The 24,139-nt window shown below is 43.9% G+C and overlaps 1 protein-coding gene across 1 annotated transcript; it reads right to left on the bottom strand.

Moving 5' to 3' along the window:
* Positions 1-6,682: 6,682 nt before the first annotated feature.
* Positions 6,683-22,937, bottom strand: PPP1R17 (protein phosphatase 1 regulatory subunit 17). The gene is made up of 5 exons (XM_019726212.2): positions 22,799-22,937; positions 17,621-17,744; positions 14,019-14,171; positions 12,593-12,745; positions 6,683-6,848 (listed from the first exon to the last, which is right to left on the bottom strand). The coding sequence occupies exons 2-5, from the start codon at positions 17,700-17,702 to the stop codon at positions 6,769-6,771; spliced, it is 468 nt and encodes a 155-aa protein (XP_019581771.2). The 5' UTR covers positions 17,703-17,744; positions 22,799-22,937; the 3' UTR covers positions 6,683-6,768.
* Between the last annotated feature and the right edge of the window lie 1,202 nt (positions 22,938-24,139).

Genomic DNA, 24,139 nt, shown 5'->3' with positions numbered 1-24,139 from the left:
CGTGGGGCTTCCCACTGTACCCCCACTTAGCACCTCAGCTTCTCTGACTTCTATACATTAGACTTCCCAGTATGATTTCCTTTCAGCAAAAGACAGCCCCAAACACTTGACAATGAAAGCGCGAAGTTTTCCTGTGGGATTCAGGGCTTAGGGAAGTGCAGGACGGGCCATGGTGCCTGTGGTTTCTTTCTGAGTAGAAGCCTTAGGGCGTGGTATGGGCCTGTGGGCCTCAGCCCTTCCTATGTGTGATAGCTCATTTCAATGAATGGGTGGAATTCATTGCTGTGCCCACTGTCTGTCAGACGGTACACGTGGTCATGCCATGGGATAGGGAAGGCAGGGGAATATGTGGCCGGGCAGACAATGGAGGGCTCATGCAAAAGAGAGAGCTCTGTTTCCCGGAATGTGTGAGACCTTGGCGCCAAGAAATCACAGTCATCTTGACCAGCGCAGTGCAGTTATATCAGTCACTCAGGGCCGAAGACAACCTTGTCAGCGCTACAAGAACTGTGGGAAGTCTCCTTTTGTAAGTTTCTTAAGACGGGTACTCTTATCTTATTAATGCTCACCTTTTCATTCCATCAATCATGCTGCTAAAAAATCTAGTCCGTAAAAAGTGTGGAGAACATGGGCTTTCTGAGAACCACTGCAAAAAATAAAAGGGTGAAAGAAATAGGTGCCCAAACTCGCTCAGGTTCATAGCAGCTCCCTTTCTCTCTCAGTACAGGCAGCCATCTGTCTCTTGGGCCCTAAGGGGCAGACTTACCAGGAGCTTAATGAAGCTTAAACTGTAGGGCCCCTCACTGGCATGGGCTCGCTTGGCTGCTGGGGGTGGCTGGGCGCCATAGAGTGTTCAGGGAAGAGAAAAAGCCAGACGGCCACCAGGAAGTGTTTCTGGCAAGTTGCTAAAGGAATTGCAGGAGAAAAGCACCAGATAGTCTAGATTCTGGAACAAGCCTCTACCACTGGTCTCAACCTCCCCCCACCTGTCTCATCTCCAGGTTTCACACACTTCTTTCTAATTTCTATCTCTCAGCCTATGTTTGCCGGCATCGCTGCTGCTGTTGGGTGGTCCCCTGCTGGTAACTGAGGGTCAGTTTGGTAATTAAGCCTGTAGTTCCAGAAACCCAATAGGGAGTCATATCCTTGACTCTACTTACCCTACAGTGTGTTTCAGACACTCCCCCTAAGGTGATCCCAGAACCCAAGACGTTCTTGCTGAGGTGGACTGCTAATGGAGAGAACTCCCTGGCGCTAAAGAGAAGGGAAGCCCTGGGGAAGGGAAGTCCACGGAGCAGACCAGCTTGCTCTGGCTGATGCGTGCATTCAGCTAGGTCATGACCGTCTGGTCTATTGCAGGAGTTAGAACCTTGTGCTCCTCCAGGTAGGCAGATGGCATGGCAACCTTGACTCTTAGGCTTGGCTTCTTACAAAGTTCACTCACTCACTCACTCACTCACTCACTCACTCACTCACTCACTGACTCACTGGTATTTCTTCAGCCTTCACATCACACTAAACTCTATGCCAGGTACAGGGAATAAGTAGTGTAAAACCAGACACAATCTCTGTGTTCATGGACCTCACACAACAACAAGGAGACAGACGTTAATAGTGTCACAAATGGACGATCATGAAAAGAAATAAGGACCATGGAGAAAAAGAACACAGTTAGGGAACATGCTGGTACTGGGGAAACCCCACCTGGTCCAAAGTGAGAAAGCATTTCCCTGAGGAAGTGGCATTTTTGCTGAGTTGTGAAGGACATCCCTGGGTGGCATGGGGCCAGATGTGGGGTTGCAGGTGGGAGGGAAGGGAGAGGAGTGATCTTGGCAGTGGCAGGATGCTGTGGGAGGAGGGGACTGAACATATTAGGAACTGTCAGGAGGCCACTGTCATTGGAGCACAGAGGGGCTGGAGGGGCAGGCCCTGGGTTGAGATCTCTGCCTTCGTTCTAAACAGTGAGAAGACAATAAGGAGGGGTCCGACTCGGTCAGATTTGTGTTTTGAAAAGGTCACTCAGCTACACAGAACGGCTAATAGGGGATGGAGTGAAGTGGGGAGACAAAAAGAACCCGCTCACTCCCTAAAGCACAGGGTCTGCCACACATGATTACATTTAAGGTGTTGGAGTTGAACATATTTATTTACGTACTTACTCATTCAAAAATTAATCTCCACAGGGAGGGTGGAGCAAAGTCACTACAGGAACCACTTACCGTATTTCCCCGAAAATAAGACCTAGCCGGACCATCAGCTCTAATGCGTCTTTTGGAGCAAAAATTAATTAAAGACGCATTAGAGCTGATGGTCCGACTCGGTCTTATTTTCGGGGAAACACGGTATATAATTCACTCCTTTCTGGACAACTGAAAAACCTCCCTCTTTAACCCTCTCTCTACCCTGGACCCTGCTTATAAGGGGGCGTTTCAGAAAAATATCATAGTATATAAAGAACACTGGGCTAGGAGTTCCGGGATCCGAGTTTCTGTCTTGGCTTCTTGTCCAAGTCAATTTTCCTGGCGACTTAGCTTTCTTACAATTGCTTTTGAGGTTCAAATGAAATGATAGAGGAAAAAAACTGATCAAACGCTGGGGCTCAGATCACACTGTTCCTTTCATGAAGGGTGTTATTTAAGTAGCGATTAAGCAATAAACTTTCAGTATGGCTTATGCATGCTTTGAATTATAAACGTTAAAGTAGATATTGTTTTTCTGGAATTCTAACACATAACTATGAGAACATGAGGATCTATAGTTTACTGCTTTTCTTTAATACCAAGTTCACGTTTGGCATCAGATGGAAGTGACATTGGTTAGGATGAGGACAATTGTCTTCCGTTTTCTGTTTCTTCTCAGCAAGTCTTGCAGGAAGGACCTTGTTAGGAAATACTGATCCCTTTCTTTTGGACAAAGGTCAGCTGATAGCTTGGATTTCCCAGAGCAGAGCTCATTTCAAATAGTATACTGTTTTTCCCATAAATACACTTATCTGTGCACAATCTTCTGCCCTGATTATTTGGCTCAGAAATTATGGTCATTAGGGTGTTCTGAACCTCTGTAGAGATACTTTAAAGCCGGTTCAGAGGCAGGCGTGTATCCAGGAGACCAGGAAGAGGATAGTCTCAGTTCCTCCATTGGGTGTACTCATTCACGGCCTTGGGGAGTTTTCCTGAGTGACACTTTCACACTTACAAATTACAAGTGGCAAGGGAGCCTCCTTTCCCAAGATGACAGAGATTCTACATAATCTAGTCATGTAACTAGCCTCTTATTCTCAGCTAGGAAAAATAATTGCTTGACTAATTTATTTTCATAACTGCATGCTGTCTCAGTCTTTAAGAAAACAACTTGGATAACACAGGTTGTGGGATGGGCAGAAATCACTTCCTTGCATTTAAAAAGACACATGGCTTGAGGCCTTTATGATCCTACCTGATCTTTCAACCCATCTTCTGCTTCTCTGAGTGATAATTAAGCATTAGAAGTTGGCTGTGTGATCTCAGGCACAGCTGTTAAAGAGGGTCTGGGTTTAAATGAAGCTGTCAGTCCTGGGTGGGGCTTTTGAAAGAGAGATAAAGTTTCATGTCTAGTATCTTCTCAGCCCAGATAGCCTGGGGTTGGGGTAGATCGCTTCCGAATGAACAAATGGCCAACTGGTTTACCACTTCTTTAGGGATACCTTTAATTTGGGTCTTTTTTCTGAATGGGTGTCATGCGGGGCAGCCTGTGGGGTCTCTGGTTCCGCTTCCCACACAAGAACACAGGATATGGTGAGGCCAAAAAGGAACACCCACGGAGCCATAAGTAGGGGAGTCATATCACTATAGTCTCACTGGAGGCTGGGTTGGAGACACAGGAAGCAGGAGCCACAGAATTCGCAATCCTCACTGCCCTGCTTGCAGGCTCAGCCACCATCTTCTTGCTAGCCCCACATTTTTCTGCTAGCGTAGCAACAGCAGTTATATTAGTGGCCAATGGCTCACTGGTTACAGCTGACGGCCAACTAGCCACAGCTGATGGCCATCCAATCACAGTTGATGGCCATTTACTACCTGAGCCAGCACCTTTCCACATGAGGCTGAGAGCCTGGAAACTGTACTCTGGCTCTGTTCCCACAATGGGGTACCATGTAATGCTTTTTATCTTCTTAATATGACTATTATTTGGTTGGAAGGAAGTCCTTCACAATGTATTAAGCACAATTTTAATTGGAATGCAATCCTATTACTAAACATCTACTTTACCTGCCCAGAAAAGGACCACATGGGTCAGGAGAAGTGAAGGAAATTTGGTTTCCATCCAAATCACCCCCGTGATGTCCAGGTTTGGTTAGATGTTCTGACTGGCTTTGCCCCTCACCATTCTGTGATTGCTCCTTTGAGGCTGAAGACCATTTTCCCAGAAAGAGGAGGGCTGGTCCTTCAGTGAAAGCTACAGAAGTGATGGTATCTCTCTACTTGAAATACTTCTTCAGATGCTGTGATTAAAGTCCACATAATTGCTACCTATTTAATACCCAGACAAAGGGGATTTGGCAATAGAAAAGGCACAGCCCATCCTCTGGAGGTATCTCAAAATTATCCTGTTGCAGATGGACAGGGCTTTTCGGCTTATAAGGCCCTTTGCCATACATTATCTCATTTAATTCTCAAACTATGAAGCAGACCAAGTAGGGATTATTATCCTCATTTTCAAGATGAAGAAACAAGACTCAGAGAGTTCCAGGGACTTGCTCAGTGTGGCAGAGTTGGGACTAGAACACAAGGCTTTTGTGTCTACAACAGCTAATCTACGTTCCACGCCACCCCAGGAAGTCAGACATAGGGAGGGCTTTTTAAAGCAGACTGCGAGTTTATCGAGCACACCTTGTGAGAATAGCTTGCAGGAGTACAGCCGCCCACCACCACCACACACACCAGGCTTAGCCAGCAGGTCTGTTAGGACGAGGCTGCATCTGTGTTTTCTTAGTGAAAATCCCTGAGTAAAAATTGCTGCTGGTGGTGATGAAAATCCTATTATCTACACACCTGTACTTGTTTTGGCTTCTTAAAGATTTATGGTGGCTTGTTTCACCGCTTATATCTCAACCAATAGCCTGGCCACAATTTTATTGCCTCCTTCCAAAGCTGAGACTGGGGCTATCAGGAGTGGAAGTGGAACGCGAGGATCAGAGAAGTGACGAATCCTTAGGAACACAAAGTGTAAGTGGGTCTTGCCCAGGGGCTCCAAACCCAAATGTGAAGGCTGGAGGGTGAAGCCAGTGGGTAAATATGCCAGGTGGGGAGGATGGCAAGCTGGAGAATGATATGTTCCTTTGAATAGGGCATCCAGTGCTCAGTGCCAGCTGACGGTTGCCATGCTCCTAATCAGGCCCGGGTTTGCCAGATCAAGGTGTTTTTCCAAGAGGATCTGGAAATCTAGAACTGTGCATACATCGTCCTTACTAGATTGTTAAATATTAATGGCTTATTCAACCATTTATAAACCTCTGAGGGTCAAAAACAAACAAAAAACAAATAATCCCATTGAGTCTCTTTTGCAACCTCTTCTCTTTGAAATTGTAAGTACATAGAAAGTTTTAGGAGAAATGCACCGGGACGTAGGGATGTGGTGAGAAGCATCTTTATTAGCAGCAGGGTCCTGTATCTTCTCCATGTTTGTGAGAAGGACAGGACAGAAGGGATGACCGAACTGCTGGAGCCAGAGTGTACATAAAGCTTCCAAATTATCTCTTGAAGGAAGGATCTGTTCAAATATCCACCTTGCTACCTTTGGGCAATAAGCCTTTCCACTACCATTCCATCATGTGGTGGATAAGGCCATGGTGCAAAGCCTTCCCACAGCACCCACACACTGCAGGCTCCTGCTCACTAGCTAACACCTCATCTTTCCCTCCCATCTAAGAAAGCATACTGGGCTCTAAATAAGTGAGAATGCTAAAAATATAGGAATGGCCTTCCATTGACCTTAATTAATTTTTTAAAAGTAAATTCATCACACATGTTGGTATTTTACCTATTGTTAGTTATGGTTCATTTGTGACACAACTCACAGATTTCAGGACGACATGGTTAAGAGATGTTTTGAACAATAAAGACAAATAGAATATATTGCTAAGCTTCCCAGATAGGCCAGCACTCTCTTCTGGTATTTTCAGTCAAGGTGTGATTGGCTGGGTTGACCACCAGCTCACATAGTCACCTTTAGGGGATCAGTTACAAGAATCTTGGGAATGTCACCAGAGACACTTGGACTCTTGAGAAAGGATAAAAGAGATAAAAGACCATGTTCTCCAAAGCAATCAGAGTTAGAACCCACACATTCCCAACTCCCTAACTGGCAACAGGGAGCCCCTACTTGAACTGGTGTTTGGATGATGTTAAGTCAAGTCCCGCCCGGCAGCATAAACCAATAAATAAAGGACCCCCATGTTCTCTGTGCTCTTTGTTCCATGAATTGATCCAGAAGTGAAACCCTGGAGCTGTCCCTGTTACTCCCTACATAATTTAGGGTGATGATCTGCTTCCTTTCCACCGAATTAGAAAATGAAAATTCAAGAGGTGGGAATAGAAACCAGATTCGAGAGAGACGAGAGAGGCAAAGGGGTGACTGGCACATCTGATATAGCGTGTCTTCTGGGGAAAAGGTGTGTGGATTTTAAAGGCAGACTATGACAAAATGAGAGCAGAAACAAGTCTATTTTTTTCTAGGTCGCCACAGGGAACCCATCTAACCTATTTACAAGTGGTCTCAGGGGAAATATCTTTAAATAGCAATCTTGTCACCATCCTTTTCGTCATCTTCCATGATCACTTTGGGTTTCTCCTCCCTGAGCAGTGTCACACCTGCAAAATAAAGCACAGATCTGCAATTAAGTGCCTCTAATTAAAATATTAGACAGACTTTCAGCAGAGACACAGTGCACAAGAGCACGGCAACCCAGAGACTTTTTAATGGCTGCAAAGCTAACTGCTAAAGGTTGTCAACTGAGAGAGAGGGAGCTGGGTGGCCTTATTTGTCCTTCCCAGAGGAGCTGTGGCTCAATGAGGACACCGCAATGGTTACGAGGGGACACTCAACCTAGAAGTCAGAGCCAACCTTCACTCTCTTCTCTGCATTCTGTGTTTGTGCACGCAGCTCTGTAGCATGGAAAGCACATGTATTTTTGAGTCCAAATGCTTTGCATTTCTCTTTCTTCCACTCATTCTGTGTTGGCGCAGTTAACACCTTCATACCTAAGTTTTCCCATACGTAAAATGAAAGCACTAATATTTATATAAAGGGTTATTTTGCCAAATAAGAAGTATGTGACAATGCTTAGCACTGTGCCACACCTGTGATCAACTACAAGTCAGTTTTTCCCTTCCTTTCACAATTTGCTAGTTTATTTTCCTTCTGTGAAGAACTGGTAAGCCTCATGAAGTCTGTGTGTGAGTGAAACACACACATTTTACCAACATCTGGGAAACATATTGAGCTGAGGCTCTGAACACACCATTTTTAAATGTCAGTACTTGTAGATACTAATAAAGTTTACGTAGTTCAGAGCAAAGTGAGAAAATACAGCATGTGCACGGATTAGTTTTTTTCCTACAGCTGGATGGCTACAATGTTAAAAAGCTGTCCGTTACTTCAAGATGATTCTTTTTCTACTTTGGGGGATTCAAATATCTTTTATGGAAGTTTAGCGATGTTAGATGGTTGCTTATTTAACATTCTTACCAGGCAAAATTTGAAGTTGCTACCCCTATGTTGGGCTCCACAATATTTTGTTCTTAAAAGGTTCCTGGTCTGTGAAATTCAGAAGCTTGGGTGCAATTTTCTGAGCTCATCAGCCCAGAAAAACTCATCCTAGGAGGTGTGGGTGGTTCTGTTCATCATGTGAATTGTGAAGTAGGCTCATTTTTAATAAAAAGACAAAGGAAGCCATGATTCAAGGCCAGTCCTCCATGACTTCTGTCATCCCTCTCCAGCCAGCCAGTTGTGTCCCCCCCCCCCAACTCCCCATCTCTGCCAACTCCCCTCTCTTAATTAGTGACCTTTCAGTTCATGAAGCATTTCATAAAGATCTAAACTTAAGGGAGGAAAGCTGTGCCTCACAAGAGGCCTGTCTACAACACTGGAATCCATTCAACAGCAGCAAATTAATGAAAACTATGTGCTGCTCTTAATGACTCTTCATTTGATGCAGTTGCTAGTTTGTTCATATGGGTTCTTTACCAATTAGCTGATATTTATTGGAGGAGAAAACAATTTCAAGAGCCTAGATGAAACTAAGCCTTTTGCATAAATCACTTATGAAACACAGTGGGAGGTATTTTTCTCTTGTACCAGCTGCACAGAGGTTTGGAGTTTTATTTGGAATTCAGGCTATCTTGATGGGAGAGCATGGAGTTAGCTATGCTGAGCCTGCAAACTTTCTGTCCTACCTTCTTTGATATAGCTTCACATTAAGCCGAATGTTGGGTGGAATCAAAATGGGCAAGAACCTTAAAATTCCTGGATCCCAGTAAACTTTCGGATTATTTGGGATATCCTAGAAGCCTAGTCACATGAGCAACTGACCAAAAAAAAACAAAACAAAGCAAAAAAAGTCTTGGGATTTCAGGGAAGGGAGGAGTCTGTTTAAATCAAGGTCAGCCCTTCCCAAAGTAGGCTAGGCTTTCCACAGGGATATGGGAGATAATTGCAAGTGGAAAGTGAACTAGCATTGTATTGGTATAGTTAGGCATTCATTTTAGTATCTCATAATGAGAAAGCTGTGGTAGTTCATCAAAATCTGATTTCATGAATATCATGGCTAAGAATGAGGCTTAAATCAATGGTGTCTGTTTATAGCGTCTCTGTATAACCACTATCTTCTTATTCTTGGTGCGTCCTATTGGTGATGTGAAGGTGAACGAGTTTTGCTAAACCCTGGTCTGTCTGGTTTAACCAGATCCTCATGCTCTCCCGTGGGAGGCAGAGGTGTGTCACTGAAGTAATATACTTTAGGGCCAGAAAGCTTTGCCTTTGGTGGTCGTTCAACGTTGAGCGGGTCCCTTAACCTGTGAGCCTCTGTTTATTCACCTGCAAAACTGTAGAAAAAAGAATTTGTATTTCTCACAGAGGTGGATGCTACCAGAAAGACTTAGGCCAGCATTCGTTTAGGCGTCAAACTACACCTGACAGGAAGCTGCATTCAAGTTTTCTTCACATGGTCGGAATCCCTGGACAATCTGTCCGTCTCCCCCACTGAATGGCGAGGTTCTCACAGGGTAGTTTAACATCCAGTACAGTAGGGATTTAGAAAATGTCTGTTCCTTCCCTTCTGCTGTCTATGTAGGAGAGTTTGGGGAACTCGGCTGCATGTCACAGCGTGGTATGTTTTTAAGGCCAAAGCTGTCAGTCCAAGGTTTCTGAGGGCCAATTAGCCTTGAAGCACGCTGTTTTAGGCCACGATTCCACTCAGAGCACTAACTAAAGCTGGTCACCTGCATTACAGACGTGTGCCTCTGATTTAAGGGCTCAGACACCACCCCTCCTGGCAAACCACACCAGAGAGAATGCTCTATTCGCAGCAGGACAGAAGAGATGTCACTTTCAAAGGACATATGAGTCTTCTTCCTATAAGTACAGTATTGAGCTTTGACCTCCAAATGGGCCAATTTTCCAGGAGGACGCGTTTCAATGATTCTAGCCTTGTGATTTTTTTACTTTCCCTGGTTCTTTTGCCACAGATTGCAACTAAAGACGTATTTTTCCTTAAGCAGATCTCAGCTACTCAGTCAGGTCTGACTGATCACAACGCACTGCTCCCTGCCATGAATTCACCAAGGTGGAGGGCCCTACGAACTCTATGCCAAGCTGGGAGCCAACCTTGGGCTGGCCATAAAGCCTGAGATGACTTCGCACTGAGGAGTTGTCTGCCAATAGGAACCAATCAGATAAGCTCATTAACCTAGGGGAATGGTGGCAGTTAGTGAGAGATTTAGAAGAGAGAGCAAATCTTTGTCCAGTCTTCACTTGCCAAAGGCTAATGAGAGAAGACTCTCCGGAGTGCACTTCTCTGTGAGTTGCTCTCAACACCCTTATTAAAACCAATGCGAGTCTCTTTGAACATCTGCTGAAGGCTCTATCCTTATCAGCTTAACTAGCATTTCGATTATTGCCAAATTTTTAGCTGCTAAAAGGCTCTTCAGAAATAAAGTGCTTCAGCTAATATGCTAATAAAAACTAGAATCATAGAACTCAAATCTATAATTGCAAATACAGCACAGAGATTTGCTGATTCAAGGAATTCTACAATGTGTACAGAGCCTATGGATATACAGCCCCCCTCTCCAGCTCTGTGTACTTTGCCCTGTTTGATAAACACTTTTTATTCAAATGGAAGCTGCTGTCTTAGGATGTAGATACTGGGATGCAGGCAGCATCCACTGCCAGATAAACAGAGATCAACATTTTGGGAAGGTCCCTGAACCAGCAGGTTTATAGGAAAATTCTCATCTTCAGGAATGGTTTGACTTATCTCAAAGAATAGGAGGTTGAACAGAGATTGAAGGGGAACTGACATCCATTGAGGTTTTTCAGTAAGCCACGAACTGTGCTAAGTGCTTTATATACTTGATTCGCGTTGGCAATCCTAGGAGACAGGTTTTAAAGTCCTCCTTTCAGAGGTGGATGAAATGATGGAGGCTCTTACTGTTTGTGTTAGTTGCCCAGGGTCACAAAGCTAGAATGGAGCAGAACCAGAGATCAAACCCAGACCTGTCTGACTCCAAAGCCCATATTCAATGCCATGTACTAAGGTGACTCTCTGCCCCCAAATATTTTCGTTCCTCTACCACGTCTTCCCCTAGCAGGACTTCAATAAAAACAAATGCAAGAAAATAATCAATCTCCTAATGGAGAACGTGGAACTGCAGAATTATGACTACCAGATATATGTAAAACATATTAAAAAAAAAGCACCTCCTTACTGAGTGTTGCTATACGTAAGGGACTGAACTAGACATCAAGGCCAGTACCAGTGACATAGGGCAATCCCAGACCAGGTCTCATGAATTCATCAAACAAGTCATTGACGTAAGTCAATTTAAATAGCAGCTACAGCAAAGCAGCAAGAACAATAAGAATATCTTGGTATTTGCACGCCTGTGTCTAATACAGAGCTAGTGAGTTCAGAAGAGAAGAGATTCATTTTGGAGTTAGAGGGGTCTTTGCACTGGCTGAACCTTTCAAGGTGACGGGAATCTGGGCAGAGGCAGAGCTTGGGGCAAATACATGATGGGCTGGAGAATCAGTGCAGGTGGGAATGTATGTAACATATGAGAAGCACGGCTGAGGCACGTTCAGGCCCTCCCAATTGGTCCTTGGTCTATTTCTCCAGAGATGTGCCTCTGCATGCTCCAGGCCTCCTTGCCTGGTCTGCTCCTCAGAAATCATTGACCCTGTCTGCAGCCCTGCCAGCCTTTTCATGATGTCTTCTTCTGAGCTGTCTTTCCAAGTGTTTTCTTTATCAAATGAAATAATGGGGGAACATGGTTTTTTGCAACAACCAAATGCCATCTCCTCCCAAAAATGTGCCATCTGGGTATCTATAATGCTGAAAATCCAACCCATAGCATAGTGCAATGAAAACCTGCCCACAGATGAGACAGACCTGGGTTGGAACCCCAGTGTTTGATGTTGAACATAATTTGATCCATTCATCTATCATCTAATTATTCCGTCATCAATCCCATCAGCCAGTCAGCCATCCATCCATCAACTTCATCCACAGAAGACTTCAAAATGGCTGTTACTCAAATGCTCAGTTTCTTTATTTGTAAAGGGGATAATAGCTACTTTATTGTGTTACTCAGTTGATTTTTAAAAATCCATGAGAATGCCAAACTCAGTACCTAACATTTAGTACGGTCTCAATAGACGTTAGTACACGTTTTCCTCTACCAGCCCCCCAACTTTCTTTATAACACACACACACACACACAAACACACACACATACACACAGTCTTACACTCTAATCATGAATGTACATGTCTTATTCCCCAACTTGCACATGAAATTCTCTAGGACAAGACTATACACTGACTGCCTTCCAACCCGGGTTAATGCACGAGGTTCAGCAAGATTTCTTGGTTTGATTTGATACATATTAAGATATCTACCATTATTTCTGCATCTCTCTGTCTCTCCCTCTCTCTTTCTCTTGTTTTGAGGATTTGATCAATAGATCCAGGTGTTTTCAGAGCATCAGCCAGCAGCTATAGGATGTATGATCCACAGAAGACCAGGGAAGAGGGTATTTCAACTTTTCTCAAGGACCCACTGACATTTCTATTTCATGAACTCAGGAAATTTGACCAGTTCTGCTGAAGCATGAGGAATGCTCTGACTCTCGCTCCATCTCCGTGTTAGCCCTGGGGAAGCAGCCAACGGGGGTAAACCTGAAAACAGCAGTAAATGCTGCTCCTCCCCAGAGCACTTCTGTGTGACACAGACTGCTGGACCAGGACAGAGGCCAGGCCTGTGGCACCTCCAGATGGTAATGCTCTTGACCTGTTCCCACCACCCCCTGTAAATGGCCTGCGCCAGCTCTTTTACCTGCTGCAAAGGGAGACATGTGCAGGGCAGGTGTGTCTTTTCTCCTTGGCTTTTTCTGTTCCAGGTCAGTGTTATGAAGAGCTGGACTCATTTTGCCCTTTGGCTGTCTCTCTTGGACCTCATATCTTTCAATTACATGTTCTGAAAGCACACCTGCATAGTTAGGGGAACAGAGGGAGAAAGACAGTCAAATACAAATAGATATGCTCGTACACAAGAGCTGGGCATCCATATTTGCACAGATACCTGGTGATGGGCGTCAGTGTATCTCTTCAAACTTATTTTCATAAAAGCAGTTCCTTTATAAGAATTAGTATTGATTGAGGCTACCCCAGAGAACATCTTCTGTGCAAAGGGTTTTACGTGCCTGATTTGAATTTAATGATACTACCACCATTGCATGTCTGAGGCAAGTGAAGCAAAGGAATGTACCCACAGTAACTCAGCTCACAGGTGTCAGAGCCAGGAATGGAGCCCAGGGTCATTGCCTCCAAAGGCCATCCTTGTCAGAGACATGGATTATTTGCTGACCCTCAAGCCACATGCTCCAGTCATCAATGACTTAATTGGTTCTCTACCTCCACCCACCTGCTTTCTCATCTCTCTTCTACCTGTGAAGTTTTTCTCCAGTTATAAACTCTCTAAAAACAGTCTCCCCTCTATAAATTTTCCACAATTCACTGCCCAGACTGAGATCCTGAGGTCTTTAACTAAGGACCTCCATTATGACATTACTTCTTCCTGTGTATTTCAGTGCTTCTGTTAATTTATTTACTTATTTAAAATTAAATTTATTGGGGTAACATTGGTCCTTCCCAGAACTCTCTGTATTTTATTTGCTTTGTATCCCTCCGAGTGGGTTGTGAATTGAGAGGACTTTAAATAAGTGGCCTGGAGGGAAGGAGAGAAGGAAATAAGACAAAACAAAACATTGGGGAACAAGAGTGTCACACGTCCCATGCAAGTTTGTTATAGAGACACATTAGCTATTTACCAAACCATTTAGCTTTTGGCCTGGGCAGCCAGGAGAGGCCCGTGACTGTAGGAAGTGATGTCACTTGTGGCCTCTGTGTCCCTCATGCCTACAGGATGCTGATGTGCATGGTGCCTTCAGATGCCATGGACCGATGATGTCTTGACCCCATCAGCCGGAGGCCCTGAATGACCATTTGGAGCAGAGCCTGCCTCTCCTGACCCGACTTCCACTACTGGTGAGTGAAAAACTAAACTTGTAGTGTGTTATGCCACTAATATTTTTGAATTTATGGGCTATTGCAGCTGGACATATTGTAACTAAGACAGATACAGAGCACGTACCAACAATTAAAAAAATCCACATTTGTCAGGAAATATTATAAGACCAATGTGATCTGGTGGCAAGCGGTTTCCCTTTCCAGATGTGCACACTGACCTCAACGTTCGTTACCTGGTATAAAAGGTGGGATGTGCAGTGCCGGTGTATCTTTCCTCCTCGGTTTTTTTTGGTCTGACTCAATGTTCAGGGTGGCCTGTGCATTTTTCCCCTTTCTTGGCTTCTTTTTGAGCTCACAGTCCTTAATGAACTGGTCTGAAAGATCATCTGACAAGATGCAAAGAAAAACAGAGCATGACATGAGTAAGGGGCTTGTCACAGACTGGTTGGTTTCCAAATCCACCTGCTGAAAGGGGCAGAAGGCATGGATCTGAGAAAGAAACACAAGCCTTTATTTTGGTCTCTTCTACGGAAAACTTAATAGCTGTGTATGAATACATATAATAAAATGGAAAACTCAAATTCTGTGAAACTCCCAGTGAAGAGAACTCAAATAGGATGAACAATCAAGACAAGAGGAACTTTAAGATATTGGTAGGCAAGCCACAGAGTGGGTTCGAGTTATGCTTCTGCTGGGAGAACGGGTTCTCTGTGCCAAATGCTCCTTCTTAACTTCCTTTGCTCAAGGCTTGCTCTCTTTGGAGACCCCAAGGGTCAGTAGGAGCCTTCTGCTCTCTTGGGTCTTACCGTAGGGTACTCAGCAAATTACTCTCACTGTACGTCTGTGATCAGCCAAATCACACCGATGAGTCACACTTGGGCTTCACCGTCGGTCTTTTCACTGCCCTGGCTTTGCCCTCCTCCTATCTGCCCCTTGGATCTTGCTCCCCTCCTACTCTAAGGCTCAGAATATTAGCTAATTTATTTAATCTTAACCCAAGGTCCTCTTGTCTTCTTATTTATCTCTACTTTTTTTCAGGCCCCTGCATTACATCACCAGAGCTTTTGAGGCCTGGATCCATCATCACATATCATTATACGTAATGAATCTGATCACTTACCCATTGACGTACCTTCTTTCCTCCTTTCTCTTTCTCTCTGATTCCTCTACGCTTTGGTTTATGTTGCCCTCCCCTGAGATCCTCTGTCATGGTTCTAGAACTTGTTCATTCTATAATGATTCATCCCCTGCTCTAGAAAGAGCTGTTTTAGAGATTAAGGGTTATATCCTTTTTGTAATTTTATTTTTAATTGCCTTTCCTTCCAATAAATGCATGTGGAATGGTGAATAGGTGGAGTGAGACTGATCTGAGTTCAAATCTTGACTCTGTTACTTGCTAGTTCTGAGAACTTGGGTCTTAATTACTAGGAACTACTATTCTCTCAGCTTTTAAAGGGAGATAATATTAAATCAGTGTGTGTGTGTGTGTGAGAGAGAGAGAGAGAGAGAGAGAGAGACAGAGAGAGAGAGAGAACTAACTTTGCTAATATTGATAAAGCATCTGATACATTCACTATATTTCAGATGCTCAAAACATTCATTCTGGCCATCACTCACCCGCTAACACATTCCACTGGGCCCAGAGGAAAGCGCCCTTAGCCCCACTTCATAAGTCCTTCCAAACTAACCCCAGTCCTGGGTGCCCGTTCTCATTTTCTGAATACCCACGGCATTTTTGCTCATGTAACACCTTTAAAAGGTGATCTAGTTATTATTTCTGCGTGTGTCTTCTTTGCTCTCTTTGATGACAGGTATCTTGTGTTTTATCTCCTTAGCAACAATGAACAAATATTTGTTGAATGTATGCTTGAATAAATGAACTCAAGCATCTTATGTGTAAGGAGCTATTCTGTTAGGATTCAAAGAAGCTACAAGGCAATAAAGCTATTTATCTTCTCTGAAAACTGACTATCGCCTGGATACAGTCTGGGTAGACCTACAACTATAAATGAATTTGGGGAAATTCAGATATTAGTTGGATCTTTTCAACTCCCTCCCTCCCTCTTTCCTTTCTTCCTTCTCTCCTTTCTCTTTCTCTCTTTTTCTTTCTCTTTTATGAAAATATTCAGGTCAATTTCTTTCAAACATTGAGGATTAAATGTGTTAAACCCTTTTCACTTTAGTTTTGTGAATCTAGACATAACCTGTGTCATTTCAATAAATATTGATTAAACTTCTATTGTATGTTAGGCCTTGAGCTAAACTCTAGAACTAAAAAGACAAGAAATGGTCCTTGATTTCAAGTTACTTATGGTCTATTGGGCTTTATATCTGGCTGACCCTTTGGTTTAGAAAACCCAATATACATGAGGAACCTACCATCATAAATATTTATTAACTATACATTGTAATGGCTGCATCATCAAAACATCACAATACATAACCAAAACTCAAATAACACCATTCTCTTCAGCCATATTTAATAGTAGTAAATATTTCCTTTCACGTAAAAGGTTTTAATAGTTGCTATTCAATCGTTTCAATTTAATAAACATTTATTGAGATTGCACTGTGTTATAAGGTATTAGACTATATGCTTTCAAGTTGACATACATGCAAAAAGAGGTGAAAGGGGAACTTTACTGAGCAGTATTTACGTACTATGGGATTTCACATCATTCTAGCGTGTGGGATGCACCAGCATGTTTTCTAATTTGTCAGTGCCTGCGTTTCACCAGTTATTAAATATTCACATCATCCTGAACACATTATCTCTTTTAGTTCTCACACCAATGCTACAATTTGCAGATGAGGAAACTGAGGTTTAGAAGGCCAGATAAAAGGCTGAAGGTTATACTGAAGGCAGGTAGTGGCATCAGACTTAAATCCAGGCTCGTGGGGATGTGAATGCCTGGCTGAAAACGCAATTTGAAAGATTTGTTACCACATCGTGCAGTTAATTTCCGCCATGTTAGACATGCCATAGACATTTATTGAAGGAATGAGCGTTGCTCAGCATGGGTGCTGCCCTGCTGTGGGGTCTCGGGAGGTACAACCGGGGTGATATGGGCTAGTCACGGGTCCCCATTCAGTCCCAGGATGCAGCTCAGTCCACGGTACAGAGACCAAGACATTTGCTTCAATTTTGACTTTGATTTCAATTACACATTTTCCCCTTTTTGGAGAAATCTCAAACATAAACTATCTTGATGGCAAATGGGGAGAGGGGAGAGGCTGGGGGAGTTACAACCAGGCGAGGCATAAACAAAGGCTATGAATATGCAAAAGACCCATCCATCAAAAGTCTGAGTGTCTCATTTTTAGAAATGGGTAGAGGCAGAAATGTTTCTGGTATTTTCATTACAAAGGTTATGCAAAAAGTCAGTTCTGGAAAGGAAACAGATTGACAATAAAGCAGAAAAAGGCTATTTAAAATTCTGTCTTGATAGGCAAAGAGAGATATTTGAAATATTTTATTGGCACTGCACATGGGGTGCAAGTATGCCGGGGAAATACTGGAAACAAGCTAGACTGCCACATTCCATTTATTGTCACAAAAATGCTCTGCCTGGAACCCTTTCAGATCCCCCAAAAAGATGACAGTGCCTTCTTTCTTTCTTTTTTTAACTCTTATGAACTTCTCTCTAGTGCTTCAACTAATATTTACAGGGCAGACCCCACAGACCCTGGCTATTTGTCCATCTGGTGTTGGCTGTTCTTCGAAGGCACAAACTGTCAGGCTCCAAGGGGCCTCCCCCCAACTTGCCTGCAAACTAAATGGCAGAGAGCCCCTCTTTCCGACTTCCACTACTGACATTCCCACTGGAGCATTTACCTAAGTGGCTGCAGTGAGGGTCGAGCTTGTCCAGTCTGTCTTCTGAGAGCTCCAGTGGCTGCATTTGCTCAGTGGACATCATCAAAGGAGGGTTGGTGTGTATTTCTCCAGCAGCACTACAGAGCTATAGGACACAAGGCCATTAGTATATCTTCTTTCATTCACTTGTTAAATGAGCATATTTATTGAGCACCTATTATTATGTTCCCAATTCAATCCTGTTTTTCAAGCCTGCTTCTTCTACTTAGCTACTAGAAGCTCTAATGTAAGATTTAAGCCAAAATAAATGAAACACTCACACTCTTTCACACACACACACACGCATGCATGCGTGCACACATGCACATACACATGTGACTTTATCGGTAATTGTCATGTATCAAATATTCAATATTTGCCCTCTCTCAGCAGCACTATGGGAATTTCAGAATGAATGCTTGTCAACTCTGAATTATAAACGAGTTAGCTGAGAGTTACAGAAAATCTTGATTAAACCTTGCCTATACTTTCTCTTTTGAGTTCTGCAAAGTAAGATGCCTGCTTCACAGATGAGAAAACTAAGGTTCAGAATATTTAACTAATGTATTCAATCACACATCTATTAAGTAGCCAAGACTGGATCCAAACCCACTTCTGCAGACTTCTACTAGACACTCAAGTCTCTTAAAAATAAAGGGAATTTTTTTATCCCCAATTGAACAAGCCTTCTGGTTTTCGACCATTACATCTTGTAACGGTAATGAGACTTCCTCCCCATCCATATTACCCTTGTGATAGAGACGTGGTAGGAGAAAAACTAAATCTTGAAATAGATCTTTATTTTCTCCCTGCAGATTCCTGACATTAAAGCAATGTCTCCCCTTCGCCCCCGCCCCCCATTTCTCATCTTTCCTAGACCACAAATCCATTGAACTTTCCAGAGCTATTAGTTGTAGCCACTGTCCAGGAGAAGTGGAGATCTAGGATAGACCCGTGTCAAGTCAGAATGAGAGATGAGTTCATTGAAATTTACAGGAAATCTTCATGGGAGCCTGCCTAGATTCTGTTTCTTAAGTTTTTTCACATAGTTCATTCCTCGTGTCCTGCCATAGCCAACAATGGTTGGAGAGGAATAAGATTAAAATAACCTCACTTACCCTCTTCTCTTGATTTCTGGATCCCTGGCATGCAAACCAGCTGTGTTAACATTTCAAGCTCAGAGAATTAGTTCGACTCAGTTGTCTTATGAGGAATAAGCCAGTTTTCTCTGAAAAGGTTGGAGGGCTTCTCCTCCTCTGAGCTGAGATCATTGCATAGCAGATGGAGCCATTAGCGGATTACTTGAGCCCGGCTTTTAGTGTCACTCTGAGCAGACTGATTGTACTGAGTGACTGCAGCAGAAATCAATTTAGACCACTGTGTTTAGTGTTTGTATAGAGACTTCCAAGTCCCTGGGACCAGGAGGAAGTATGCTGTTAACTTGGGTGGCCAGCCCCCACCTGCTTGAGTGGAAAGGAAAGCGATGGGACCATCTCTCAGGAGGAGGGAGTCAGTGCTGAGGTCTAGAGGCAAAGTTACAGCCTCAGCTATGGCCTGTGCCCCTACTTAGCTACCAATCCTCTTCTTGGGGAAGAAAGACGTCAGCTCTGTCATAGGCTTTGGGCTGAAAATCACGCCATGCAGAACCTGGTCAAGATAGTCATTCTCCAGAAGAAGAAACTAAGGCTCAAGTGAGAGGTTCAAGTGACCAAACATTAGTGACATGCTTAAGAGTCAGCGTCATCACCTGACATCAGGCCTCCCACCTTCTATGCTAGGCCTACCTGACAACAGTGCCCCCCCTCCAGCTCTGCAGCCTAAGGTAAGCTGTTCTTTGTACTTAGATCACATGGCTCACTAGATGGTCATTTAATTCAAACCTGTGCTTTCAAGTCGAGTAGATCAAGGTTACCTCTCAGCTCTTTCACTAGATCAAGGTTACCTCTCAGCTCTTTCACTAGATCAAGGTTACCTCTCAGCTCTTTCACTAGATCAAGGTTACCTCTCAGCTCTTTCACTAGATCAAGGTTACCTCTCAGCTCTTTCACTAGATCAAGGTTACCTCTCAGCTCTTTCACTAAAATGACGTACGACTTTGATGAAGTAGCTAAATCTTCATGATGTCGTGAGAGTACATGGCGCCCAAGTGCAACATAATCCTTAATACCCATTCTCCCTACAAGCTATTGCTGCTGTGATAGATTCTGCAAAGGCTGGCACCTTGGGAGTGTGCCCAGAGATGGGCGCCCAGGGACGTATGTCCCTTTCTGCCCCCACCCTCTCATTTTTTACCCTGCTTTCTTATCTGTACAATAGAGATAATAGTGTCTATCTCACAGAGTTACTCTGAAGATGAAATAGGATAGCTTCATGCTTTGTATGTTGTAGGTGCTTGAGTAAGTGGCAGCCATTGTTACGTAACATTGGTCTCTACCTAACTAAACAGTTGCCTGCTGAAGACCAGGTGTATAACTGAAAAACTCTGGAAGATTTGGGATTTTCCATTACAAAAGTACTCTGTCTGGGCAGGGATGTGTTTTGCCCCTGGGATTCAAAGACACTTTTTATCATGGATGATGTCATTACAATCAGGGCAGAAAACCTTCCCAGAAAGGAAAAAACAACTACGAGGAAGAGAGAGAGATTTGGAGTTTAGCATCGCCTTATTACCCCTCGTCATTGTATCTGCCTGCTGAGCGTCAGCATGACATGACCCCATCGCCCTACCCACTCTCCACGTCCGTCCTCAGTGAGGACGGGTGCCCCCTAGGATTGAGCCCCTGTAAGACATGAGCTGGTCTGATTCTTGACTAAGAAAAGAATGTTTCTCTTTCCTATTCCTCATCTGCCCTTGCATTCCTCTCTTTAATTCAGTCTCCACCCCAAGCACCGGGGAAGGGACGCTGCTCTTGTCGCACTGCCCTGGGAAGGTTTCATCATCTTCCTCAGTGGCTCGCTGTGCTGTAATCTGGGAACTTTCTGAAGCACCAGCCCTTTCTTTCAGACCTAAGTACCTGCTTCTTTGGGTCTTCAGATTCCAACCAAAGGGCTAGGGCCTTAGGAGACTCTTTGGGGGTGTTTCATAACTGTTCTCTAGTACAAAGATTTGTGACCCTCTAACATTCTCTTGCCTCTGACTGCTTCGGAGTGGTCTTTGAATTTTAACACGCACACAGTGACGTCTTGGACTGCTACTGTGATTGTCAATGCCGGCCCACCCACACGCACCTGAAAAGCCTGGAGCCACAGGTGCTGCGGACAGCAGGAAATTTTTGTTATGTAACACCCCAGAGGGGTCTCAGGAAGCACCCAAACCACATTCCTTACTTCTGCAGCACAAATGTGGATATTTGGACTACATGGCATAACTAAAGACTGCAAAAAAATTCATATCCTGTCAGTCAGGTGTTGCTACCAAGTGAAATGTTATGTTGAACTTATCAACAACAAAAAGCTTTTGGTTTTCAAAACGTTTCAGGTGTCTCAATGAGAGAATAAAGAAGTGTGGGTCGGTATTATGTTTTCCACTGTTGTTTGAGAGAATGTGGGTGGTTTTTGTGCAGCATGTACAAGAGGCAAAGTGACATCGTTTCAGGGGTTGAGGAGGTTTTCAAGACCCCGATGCTAAACTTCTTGCAACTTCCTCTTGCTACTTCTTACATTGGACAAAACCCTGTTTTTACCACAGAGAAACACTTGTAAAGCAAATATCACCAAGAGAAGTGCTATATTACTAACGTTGCAATATACATGGGTTATTAATGACATAAGTCACCTTCTCTTTTGAGAGCAGGAACTGAAATGTCCAGGGACCCGGGTGCCGCCGGGGAAGGAATCCCACCGAGCTGCAAAAGGACAGACACCAGAACAGCCTGCTAATGCTGAGGAGACATTTAGGGGAGCCTGCCTTCACTAGCTCAGAGCCAGTTACTACTTCAGGAAGAGAGTAGTACTATTTCTATAGCTAAAAAAGCTGGGTCAGCTCAATTTGAGGTCAGAAGCTGGTCTGGGCCTTTTGTCCTTTCTTTTAACACTGAGTAGATTTCTCAGTTGGGTGTCACAATACGTAGTTTAATTCACAGACAGAAAACTCCTCACTGACTGCAAGCTTTTGGTGCTGCAAGGCAATATGAGGTAGAAATAATTGTTGGGTTACTTGTACCACTCTCCAGCTGGGGGAACTTGGGAAAGTTGTATGTCCTCTTGGAAGCTCAGTTTCCACATCTCTAAAATGGGCCTGATAGTGGCCCTTCTCCAGGGTTGTTGAGGATATTAATGTGCAAAGCTCCCAGCCCTGATCCCAGCACACATACTAACACTGTAAGAAATGTGAGTTGCCTTCTTTGCTCTATCAATCCTTACCTTGTGATTATAATATGTATGTCTCAATTGAATGCTTGGAATCATTTCCTTGTCCAATCTCTGGCCTTTTCTGAATCTAATGATGAGATCATAAGAGTGCAAGGTACAGACCAACAGCAAACACCCATTGCTAGGTTGTGGGAGCATGGTAATACTCCGGAGCCAGCTGACAGCTGTGTGGTGTTCTAAAGAATTTCCCCAAAGTAATCAAGCTTGGGTTTACTTGGTGGAATAAAAAGTGAGAAGGTAAGTCTACAGCACAAGGCGGTGTCTGGTTACAGTACCCTCTGGTTATGTAAAATTCATATCCTTTGTTATATCTCTTTTTAACCGGAGGATTGAATTCAAGTCCAAAAGGGCCACATTTTAAAGTCAAAGTTGTGCATTTAGAAGACCTAAATGTGCAGTATTCCTGGAGGAGTGACTCTTCCTTGAAGTAGGACACGGAGAGGGTTTTGATAAGCACACTCTCCCCTGCTTGGAAAGATAAGCCTCCCCAAGCTGCTGCGTGAATATGCAGCTACACTGTACCATCTTGAAACTTCGCAATTTAATTTGCAAGGGCTCCGGCTCTTACAGATCCCAGGACTCTACCTCCCTTGGAAAAACGACTGGAAAGTGGTGACTTTTCCTGCTCCTCACCTAGCCCCAGCTTAGCCTTGCTCCAGAAAGCATGCCCTCCTCCCAGCTACTTCCTGCTGCCTTCTTTGTCCCAACAACAACAAAAACCCTGTACCTTACCAGAAACTTGCTTTTCTTCCCCCAAAAGTTCTCAGAGTGAAAATCCGAAGCACTTACCAATCAGAGCAGGTGCTGGGAGGGGAAGGCGAGCGACGGGGAGGGTGAGGTTCCTGCCTGAAGCTGGGCCGGCTCCTGGGCTGCAGTGGCGTCGGTTGCCCGGCTCCAGCTCCTCTTATCAAGGGACCAGCTGCTGCTGTTGCCATGGGGATGCTCTGTTTCTCAGGCGCCAGGGCAAGGGGGATGGAGAGGGAAAGAGGACTAATCTCACAGCCACTGCTCCCAACTGCAATAATTGTCCCTTGCAGAAACACAATACACAGAGTTGTGTTTTGAGTACCTAGTGTGCACGGCTGGGCTGGAGAAACCCAGACAGACCAGCTAGATCCTCTAATATGCAGGACAACCCTAGCAGTAGATGTTTTGGGCCTCACTTTGCAAATATGGAAACTGAGGCCCAGAGAGGTTAAGTGGCTTGCCCCAAAGTTGCCACAACAGAAAGTGGCTGAGGGGGGTGGTGAGTCTCACAGAAGAGGTATGAGTGCCTGTTATTTCCTTTCCTTCCTGAGGTTGCACAGAGCACAGGTCCTGACAAGCCCCTCGTTGGCTTTGAGAATCTGCTGGTCGCTGCTATTTGCCAACATCCCCAATAATAGGGCCGGACCAGTAGTAAACTCATTGTGAGGTTGGCTCCGAGGGTTAGATTTTCTTAAGAGGCCATGGTAACAGATCAGTAGGGAATGGGCTTCCTTGTTTGATCCAGTTTGTCTTGGTCCTTATTGGAATTCCTAAATAGAGATGGAGGCTGCCAAAAGGCAATGCTCCTGGCTAGGACGGGAGACCCCTAGATGCTGAGGGGAGGTCCGTGGAGGCAGCTCTGTGCTCCAAACTGCCTGCTTCTTTCTTCTTATTGACAGCCTTGCTGGCCAATGGGTTAACAACATCTTTATTTCCAAACTTGGTTGGAAAAATATACTTTCTTCCTAAACTCTTCAATTCTTTTTTTTTAATTCAACCTTTTTTATTTTTATTTTTTATTTTTTTAGATAATTATAGAATCACATGCCGTTGTAAGAAATAATACAGAGAACTCTCCTGTACACTTTAAGCATTTCCCTGCACTGGGACCATCTGGTAAAACTATAGCATAATAATATCTCAACCAGTAGAGTGATATCGACACAGTCAAGATACAGAAGTTTCCTTACCACAAGGATTCCTCCAATGGCCCTTGTATAGGCACACGCACTTCTCCTCGCCCCTCCCCTTCCTTCACTCTCCCTTCTGACTTTAAAACATATAAAGTTGAAATTACTTCTGAGGCTCCTCAGAGAAACTGATCTGTGTTAGGAATTTTAAAACGCTCTTTTGTCACTTAATTTGCCAAGTTCAAAGGGAATA

The sequence above is a fragment of the Rhinolophus sinicus genome, linkage group LG09 (genome assembly GCF_036562045.2).
Source record: "Rhinolophus sinicus isolate RSC01 linkage group LG09, ASM3656204v1, whole genome shotgun sequence".
NCBI lineage: Eukaryota > Metazoa > Chordata > Mammalia > Chiroptera > Rhinolophidae > Rhinolophus > Rhinolophus sinicus.
Note: the sequence above shows the minus strand (reverse complement) of the source record. Positions and strands in the feature narration are given on the sequence as shown.

Excerpts from the sequence above, each read along its gene's own strand:
- PPP1R17 (XM_019726212.2), bottom strand. The coding sequence starts at position 17,702 with ATGATGTCCACTGAGCAAATGCAGCCACTGGAGCTCTCAGAAGACAGA. Across the intron at positions 14,172-17,620 it reads CCCTCACTGCAGCCACTTAG|ATGATCTTTCAGACCAGTTC; the intron begins GTAAATGCTCCA and ends GCATCTTGTCAG. Across the intron at positions 6,849-12,592 it reads CATGTCTCCCTTTGCAGCAG|GTGTGACACTGCTCAGGGAG; the intron begins GTAAAAGAGCTG and ends TTTATTTTGCAG.